This window comes from Epinephelus moara, chromosome 13 (assembly GCF_006386435.1).
Source record: "Epinephelus moara isolate mb chromosome 13, YSFRI_EMoa_1.0, whole genome shotgun sequence".
Lineage (NCBI taxonomy): Eukaryota > Metazoa > Chordata > Actinopteri > Perciformes > Serranidae > Epinephelus > Epinephelus moara.
The window spans coordinates 37,569,062-37,578,653 of NC_065518.1; the positions used below are offsets into that span (position 1 = coordinate 37,569,062).

Sequence of the window (9,592 nt, forward strand, 5' to 3'; positions counted from 1 at the left end):
AATGCGCCAGAGAGCTCATTTCTTATCTAGGCCTAACCGCCATATCGATTTTTACTAAACTTGGTAGATACGTATGTAGAACAGGATGCCTCAAGGTGACTGGAGAAATTTAACTCTAATTGGCAACTGGGTGGCACTATAACAACAGAAAAATCCTTAAAAATGGCTAAAATGTGACCGATCACTGTGGCTCCCCCTGTGGCCGAATGTTTTTTTTTTTGTTTTTTTTTGTTTTTTTGGTATGACTAAGTCATGGTATGGTATGCTGTACATAATCACGGAAACTGTCAGTGTGTCATTCTGTCAGTCAGTCATTCTGTCTGTCCCACATTTTTCTACTCACTGACATGGTCAATCTATGTGAAACTGCACATAGGCATTGAGGTTTGGCATAGGTAGAAGGTGACAAAGCTACCAGTGGGTATGGACTAGTTATTTACATTATGTGTTGTTTTTATCTTTAATGGCCAAAAGCAAAAAAGAAAGGGGTGGCAGTTTCTTCTGTAACAGACTGTGCTGAATGGGCAAATAATGTCATCTCTTATCGATTTCAGGCTACTGAATCGGCAAATATCGTATCCAAAGAATCAATATAATATTGTATTGTGATTAAACAATTTGTGATTTGCACCCATTATAATAAGTCATGGTTGAAGGCATTTTGGATTTGGCACCAGAGATGGAAAACTTGTAGATAAAGGTAAAGCCGTTTAGCTTCTTTTTTTAGCCCACCTGTCGATAGCATTACCACAACAACAAATCTGGAGTTAATGTTAGCATTAAGGTGGAGGCACGCTAGTGAATAGAACGTCAATTCTGCAGTGTATTTTCATGATTAAAGTATGTGGGTTGTGTTCTAATTTGAACAAATGACATGTAAATTCTTAATTGATTTTGTTTGTTTCTTTTTCCAAAAAGTGACAGCCCTAGAGGCCATAACTGGCCACCCCTTGGCTCCGCCACTGCCAGATTTACAGAATTTCTCACCAGACTGATAATGAGCGTTAATGGTTTTCAGGTTTGCAGATACATCTGAGAGGGGCTAAGGATACTTTTAAAGTGAAGGATACTTTTAAAGTGAAAACTGCAGAGACAGAAAGACATGTCTTCTTCACACAGTCATGTGAGACACCCCCCCCCCAGCTGAATGTGATGTGCTGAGGTTTACACAGTGAATGTTCAGAATCAGTGCTGCTTGCAGCTGGCTGATGGAGAGCAACCGGCTATAGAAAACAGCACAACTACAGTATCTGTATCAGGACTGTCCTTTGTTCTGAGTTAGAGGGCTGCCAATGAGGTCAGAGATTGTCACAAGATGTAATTTCCATACTCGCTCTCTACTTGTATGTGCTAAGGCTCTACAGAGCTTTAGCACATACAAGTTCATGCACATTTCCGTCTGGAAAGCATAACACAAAATGCCCAGTCCTATGCATGATCCAATGCTTTCTTTTATTTTGGTAAAATAAAATGTAGTGATTACATATTTATTTAGGTAATGTTGAGTTAAAGAAAGAAATTGATTACTTTTTTTCCTGTTAATTTTAACTTGATAGGAAAGACCTATCCACACCACACTACTTCACTACTGGTGGCAATTAAGATACAAAAATAACATGATTTAATTCCCTACCTGTGACTCAACTCAGCTCTGTCACTCTATGTCCTCATGCTTTGCTTTATTTTTCTGTTCCTGAAGGTAGTGAGATGAGTACACAGCATAACAGCAATACAAATACAACACACTGAATAGAAACTAGTTATTGTTCTGATTTTTTTTAGCCCTAGTATGTCTCAAGAGATCATGACAGCAATATTCACTCAGGGACATAATGCAGGAAATTGTGCTACGGCAAAAATTTCACATCACGACATTTTACGTTTCTTTTTATCTTTTTTTTTCCCTGTATTTTTTTTTTTTGCAAAGCTGATTCAAATTCTTCATAAAGATAACTTTAAACTACTCATCATGCAGTTTGTAAAAGGTGACTCTTCTGACATCTGTGATTTCTTTTCTTCAGATTGAATTGAAAATGATCATGTCTCTTTTCTTTTCAGACAATACATTTTGCTAAAGGTTTTGAGGAAAACAAGCAATACAAACGAATTTTTGAGAAATGTTTCAAAGAAAACAGAAGCTATAAACAGAATTTTGGAGAGTGAAAAGAAAATAGTTTGTCAACAGTTAAGTAGATATGTTTGACACAAAGTACAGAGACATTATAAGCTTTCTCTCAGACTAGTCTGTTGCTAATGGACATACTGGTTTACAGGCAGCAGCTGTAAAATATTCCGTCGGCCAAACCTCATACATGATATGCAGCTACTCATACTAATATGTGCAGCAGCCAACCACATGTGTTGCACATAATAGCTGTGTGGATTTGGCACAGCTATGCCACAACACCAAAATACAATATGAAGTCTAATGAAAAAGAAAGAAAGCTGCTTTACAAATAACAATAAAAAAATAGTGTGTGTAGTCTTTTTAGATTCAAACAAAGAATAAAATTCTTAAAGCAAAATAAATACACTTTCTGGATTCAAACACACGGAACACAAGTGATACACATAACAGACACACTCACACTTCACATTTTTGTAACACGAAACATTTAAACCACTGCTCACTTGTTTTTATCCTACATGTTATTTCTTTGAACTCTGTTTTTAGTCTTCTTCAAAAATACAAATTCTTTGTCTCTTGGCTTCGTCCAAAAATGACAGCAGTCCCGTCCTGAAGAGATTACACAGCACTCTGCCCCTTTGTGTCTATATTTGCTTTTTTTGCTCAAAGTATTGCTTTAAGAAATACATTTTGGTCTTCTTTTCAGATAGTTTTATTGACAAAATCTCTGATGGAAGCATCTTTTCATTTTTCCTCTGGGTTTCACAAAACTGCATTTGCACCCGTCATTGAAATCAAAGTATAAATGGGGCTTCTTATGGAGTCTTTTGACTCCAGTCTGACCAAAAATCCTACCTCGTAAGGAATGTATGCATTCTTCAAATACTCTCTTGTTTAGTCTTCCATGTGTGCTCTACCTTTCCCAAGATGTTTAAAATGGGGACAAGTGTTAGTACTCATTGTCTGTTTCTTTGTCCATGCATGCACATCTATGTGGTTGAATGAGAGGTATAAAAGTGTGTACCAGTGAGTCTGTAACAGCTTGAACATTCTGATGCACTCAGACGCAGATTTCAATGGGTGTAGCCACCAGCATGCGGCCACCAGGTGAATTGTTTTCTCGTGGCATTCGATCATAGCTATTGGTGGACGACACAGAGCTGTTGGTGGAGACGGACACAAAATGGTGGCCGCCACCTGGTTCCATCATCCCACCCTTAGCCCCGCCACCGCTCGCCCTCTCAACTACCCCTGGAGACATGGGAGAGAGAGGTGACAGCGGGGAGAGAGTCTGCTGCTTCATCCTCTCCACAAGGAGTTCCTCGTCTTCTTCCCCGGATGAAGATGAGGAGATAGTGCCGTCCACCTCTCCTCTCACCCCCCCTCCTCCTCCTCCACCACCACCAACCCTCTCTCCGCCACCTCCACTGTTGCCGTTGCAATTTTTGTTGTTATTCTCTGTGTCTAGCATCCAGGAGTGGCTGAAGTAGCCAAAGACCTCTTTGACGGAGCAGCGGCGGTCCTGTTCCACAGAGAGCAGCCGGCGGAACATGCGGAGGGCCTGCTCAGTGAAGCGCCTCCACTGGGACGGCACCGTGTTCGTCCTCCTTTTCTGCCAGCGAATAAACTCCTGGTAGAAGGAGTCAGAGGGCAGTGCCTTCTCCCAGGGGAAGTTGCCAGTCAGCATGCAGAACAGCAGCACACCGAAGGCCCAAACGTCAGTGCTGTAGTCCACTGAGAAACCCTCATGACGAGACACGTCACAAAGCTCTGGAGCTGTGTAGGGGATGGTGCCACTCACCTGGAGGGAAACTCAACAGGTCAACACCTTGGTCGAAACAAGACAGAATTAGGTTATAGAGAAAAATATTACTCACTCTTTTCACAGGTGAGCCAGCTCGGCGGGTCATGCCAAAATCTGACAGCTTGACTTTGCGGCACTCTCGATCAAAAATAAGGATATTTTCAGGCTTGATGTCCCTGTGGACCAGCTTCTTACAGTGCAAGTAGTCCAAAGCTATGGCTACTTGGTGCACACAACGCTTTGCCACTGCCTCAGGAAGACCAACCTGAAGGGATGGACAGAGGACGATCAGAGTTAAACACACAATACATACAATATATACACCAATAAAACATGCATCACTGTCCTGGCTTTTATCACTGATCTAACACTCAGCTTCTTAAAAACATGTCAAGATGTCAATATTTTTGCTCAAGTCCTTGATCCAAAAGCAATTATGCATATAAGCAATAACCAGAATAAAAACTAAGATGGAGTACCTGTGGAGGAATGATATCAAAGAGGTCTCCTGCCAGAGCATACTCCTGGGCGAACACGTAGTAGTCATCTGTCTCGAAGGCGATGCCAAACATGTTAATGATGAAAGGGCAGGGAGACAGGTAGAGTGAAATGCTGTACTCCCGCAGGAACGACTTCAGCTTGGTTGTCTTCTTCTTTAGGAACTTCAGTGCCATTTTTGTACCTTATTGGTCAAAGTGGAAGAAGAATAACCACATAGACTTCTTGTTTAGCACAGCAGGTTATTGTTTATGTGTATGTGTGTGGACGTGTCCCTCACCTCTGATCTTGTGGATAACCAGGTCCACCTTGCCGTAGGTGCCCTTGCCCAGCTCCCTGATCACCTCGTAATACTTGTTGACCTCCAGTCTCTCCAGGTTCTGGGCTGCGATCAGCTGCAGCTCATCCAGGATGTCCACGTTGGCTCGAGACACCAGCGGAGAGGAACTCATGCTGGGGACTGTTTTGGGGGATGTACCGGGAGAAAAATCTGGGAAAAAGACGCTCAGGTGGGACAGAGCAGTAGTAGCTAATAGCTGGTGTCACTGTACAGAAACAAGAGAGGACACACATTTTTAAATTGGCATAGAGGGATAATTTTTATTCTTATCCATGTTTGTATTATTGTTGTAAAATTTGTTTATTATTGATACACATTCATATTATTGTTTGGAATCACAATAGATTGGACTATTCTACAACATATTACTGATTTATATAATCTATGTATCTATGTGGGTTAATTTATATGCAATAAAAATACAACAATAGATGTCATTTACAACAAATTCTAAATGTGATTTTTATTAATCACTTTCTACTTACTCCATATAATAATAAGTAATGCTCATCATAATTATTTGCAATTGCAGACTGCAAAAGACAAATAAAATGCTAGAAAAAATAAATAAACAGTTACATTTATTGATTTCATTGATCAACTGATTTTACATTTTAATCATGTGGAAAAACGTTTTAAAGTGAACATTGTGGTGTAAAATCACATATGAAATATACTTTATATCTCATTCACATTAGGCAGCACGCTGGTGCAGTGATTAGCATTGTCGCCTCACAGCAAGAGGGTTCCTGGTTCTAACCCGGAGTGGGAGGTTCCAACCCCCGGGGTGGGAGAGCCCTTCTGTGCAGAGTTTGCATGTTGTCCCTGTGTCAGTGTGGATTTTCTTCAGCTACTCCAGCCTCCTCCCACAAGCTAAAGACATACAGGTTAAAATCGCACAAAACAACCGCACCGAGACTTTCTTGAAGAGGTGGTCTCGGTCCGGTTACAACCAAACTCTGGTGTGGTTCGTTTGTGGTGAGAACGTGTTCCCACCTCGATCCGAACCAGGTTCCAAAGGTTCTATAACGAAAGTGTTTGGTGGATTCGAAACCGGGCACCCTCTTGCTGTGAGGAGACAGTACTAATCACTTCACCACCGTGTACCCCATTTTATATTTTATTGAACAAAAAAAAAAAAAATAATAAAAAAAATAAAAGATAAAGGGGATGGATATGTGAGTAGAAGAGTGTGTTTTCGGTTTTTAGGGTCAGTGATGGACAACACGTCTTAGATGGAGCAGCTCACAGTCTGCTGCTCTGATCTACAGAGTGATAGTCACTAAAAATGCCAATTATCTGCAGTGAAGGCTTAAGTCATTTCAAATACTATTTGCCAAAGGGAATGCCAGAGCTGAGTTCTCTACACACACACACACACACACACACACACACACACACACACACACACAGCCAATAAGAGTCCTTTTTAGCAAATCCATTCCTTGCTGCAGTGTTAGTAATTGCTTTCTTGTTTTTTTCTTTCTAAGCAGTCTGCCAAGTCCTGAACGTCACTGATCAAAGCACATGTGGAAGAAACAAGAGTTTGCACACGCACACACACACACACACACATGAACGCATGCACACACACAAGCACACTCATTACATAACCTGAGGTGCTAGAAAGCAGCCTCTCCATCCCTGAGCAGACATTTTGCCTTCCTGTTGTTGGGATTCACTGGATCACAGCTTCTTCTCTTGTCATCTGAAATGGTAAGATGTAGGGCTGCACGATATATCGTTTGAACATCGCGATGTGCGCATGTGCGATAGTCACATCGCAGGACATGCAATGTTTTCTCTTTTTTTTAGATCATGTAAACTTTTGTTTTGCTTCAGAAAAGCAGCTCCTTGCTCCGCTCGCCTCTCTCTCACTGTCTCTCCCTCTCTAACAACAGCAGCCCCTCCCCCTCTCATGCATACTCTGCAGTCACACACTGAAAATGAGCGACATGCAAGAGGGAGAAACGGTAAAGGAGGTTTTATGTCTGGTACACACTACATGACTTTTCTGCCCATTCTGAAAGTCACTATGTCACATTACACGATTGTGGAGTCATAAAATCATGCCGTGTGTAACGCTGGTGAATGTGTGAAACCACATAGGCTATGTGGTCTGCCAATCATTTGAGCGGAACCAATCAACAGTGGTCTCCCTCACCTGAGCCCCGTCCCTTTCCCTCCGGTAAACGAGAAGAGGCTACCTGACTCAGTAGATGGCAGCACGCCAGCAGACAACCACACGCTACACATACAGTTGGTAATAAGAGCAGAAACACGGAGAAAGGAGGACTGGAGATGGAGGTCGGAACTCTTTAATGCTGGAGCGGGAAGTCGGTGACTGTAGGAGGAAGCAAGACAAACTCATGTCATGCTGCACACTGAGAGGAGTCGTTCAACTGCCTTGTTTGGATGATGTGATGCTGTGCTGTTGCTGGAAACTCATGCTGGATGTGACAGGACACTGGTCAGGCTTGTTGTTGATGATGATGATGATGATGAAGAAGCTGAAGATCAACTGAAATGGATGGCGAGCTACCCAGAAATTACAGAGAAGAGCAGCTAAGACACACACAGGCCGCAAGCCTAGCTGGCAACCAGGTGGTGTGGTAGGACTTTCCTCCTCAATTAGCTGTTACTCCCATACTGAATGACTATTGAGTATTAATTCTCTGGGTTGTGCAATACTCTCACTTTTGGGAAAAATTACCTTTTGCACTGACAATCATATTTATTAAATGTTCTTTGAGAAATGAGTGTTTGTGGAAATATAGTATTAGGGAAATTGTATTTTGCTCTGTGAGTATTTAACTGAGTGATGGTGGTCTGATTGATAACTGAAGTTGAGTGACATTGACTAGAATTAAAGCTGCACTGTGAAATGTGAAATTTGCTACTAGTAGACTGTGACTTTCCATATGGAACCTCTGCAAATATTTTTCTACTCAAGGCCTTTGTTTTGTTTAATTAATTCTTGTTATTATCAATACACTTAAAAGCATTTTTGTTTGTACATATTTTGTCAATACACTCTCTTATCATTGCAAATACCATGTGTCTCATCCATTCTCACCAGCTCCCAGAGCTGAACCTCAACCCACAACTAGTCCATCTACATGTTAACTCTGGTATCCTACCTAATTTATTAGTCTGGTGGGTATGATAAGTGCTAGCCAGGAGCTGTGTTGAGAATTGGTGGACATACATTTTTTGGGGTATAAACCAACAATTTTGGAAATCATGGAAATTGTGTTGGCCGAGTCCATAAAAATCCCAGATTCAGTAGTAATAGCTGGGTTAACTAACACTGATACAGATAAAAAAAATTTGGGTCTGTAAGTCGTGTTTTCAGGATTGACACTGTTGAATTTCCAAGACATGGTATTGTTGAATTTACACATGGAACTGCTATGCAGTCTCTTGCACCTTTGCTACCTTTAAACTATACAAGTCCTATCACACCTGAGGTCACGTATAAGTTATGCTCATTGGCCAGCATATACAGTCCTCTTGCATGCAGCAACGCCACCAAGATCTATCTGGAGGAACTGCAGGCCATCGCTAAGCTAAGTGCAAAACCATTTGGAGTCCTATTGCAAGAGGAGCTAGCCAAATTCTCTTCTTCCCTTGCCTCAGAAAAAGAGCCTGAAGTGAAATCTGACCCGAACAGTGATAATGAAGTGCCCTCTACTACTAATGAGACAGTGGATAAAGGCCCTATTAAATAATCTCCAGTTAATACCCCTCTGACACTATTAGGAAAGGCATCGCCTTGCCTGACCAGTGCTTTTGCTTCTTACCTGGCCCCGCATGCTACTGTAAAACGTCATCCGAGTCATCTCGTCCTTTCTAATGAGGAAGTGCTCAATCCCCTGGAGATTCAAAAAGTGGTCGTAGAGCACATTGTCAAGACCGACAGTGTTGTGTCCCATCTTCACGGTTCCTCTCGACTCCGGGCTTTTTCTGGAAAACCTGTACGGCCCAGTAATGAAGCTGACTATGAGACCTGGCGAACTAATGTAGATTTTTTTTCTCACCCCTCTGTATCTGACTTGGATCGTTCTCGCAAGATTTTGGATAGTTTGCTGCCACCTGCTGCATGATATTGTCAAGCATTTAGGGCCACAAGCTCTACCAAATGCATATCTTGAGCTTTTAGACTCAGCTTATGGCACTGTGGCTGATGGAGATGAGTGTTTTGCCAAGTTTCTGAGTACCTTGCAAAATAATGGAGAAAAGCCTTCTGAGTATCTGCACCGTCTTCAAGTGGTACTAAACACAGCTGTGAAACGAGGTGGTGTTTCCCCCACTGAATTGAATCGCCATCTCTTGAAACAATTTTGTCGAGGCTGTGGGGATAACACTCTGATCAGTGATCTCCAGTTGGAGCAAAAGAAGGACAGTCCCCCATCCTTTGAAGAATTGCTTTTACTGCTCCGTATTGAAGAGGATAAGCAAGTGGCTAAAGCTTCTCGTATGAAACATCACCTGGGTTCAGTAAAACGAACCTCTCTTGCTTCCAAGTCACATGCAGCATCCCATGTGCATAGTGCTTGCTCATGTACAGTGGTTGAGCAGTCCTCTGAAATTGAGCAGCTCAAGAAGATGGTGACTCAGATACAACGCCAACTTTCAGCTTTGACCTCCTCTTTTGGTACAGGCTTCAAAGGAAGAAGGAGGAGGAAACAGCAGAGAGTGTTAGTAGTTCGTCGATGGAGAGTAGTGAAAAGTTTTTTTAGTTATAAAGTTTGCGAATGGACCACACTTACCACGCAACAGGAGAGAATGAACCCGAACCGTCATCTGCAAGGAAAAGAAG

General features: G+C 42.0%; 1 protein-coding gene across 1 annotated transcript; it reads right to left on the reverse strand.

The window, feature by feature from the left end:
* Positions 1-76: 76 nt before the first annotated feature.
* LOC126399939 (serine/threonine-protein kinase SBK1-like) lies at positions 77-4,984 on the reverse strand. The gene is made up of 4 exons (XM_050060294.1): positions 4,711-4,984; positions 4,412-4,614; positions 4,006-4,197; positions 77-3,929 (listed from the first exon to the last, which is right to left on the reverse strand). Exons 1-4 carry the CDS (start codon positions 4,880-4,882, stop codon positions 3,189-3,191), a joined length of 1,308 nt encoding a protein of 435 aa, XP_049916251.1. The 5' UTR covers positions 4,883-4,984; the 3' UTR covers positions 77-3,188.
* Between the last annotated feature and the right edge of the window lie 4,608 nt (positions 4,985-9,592).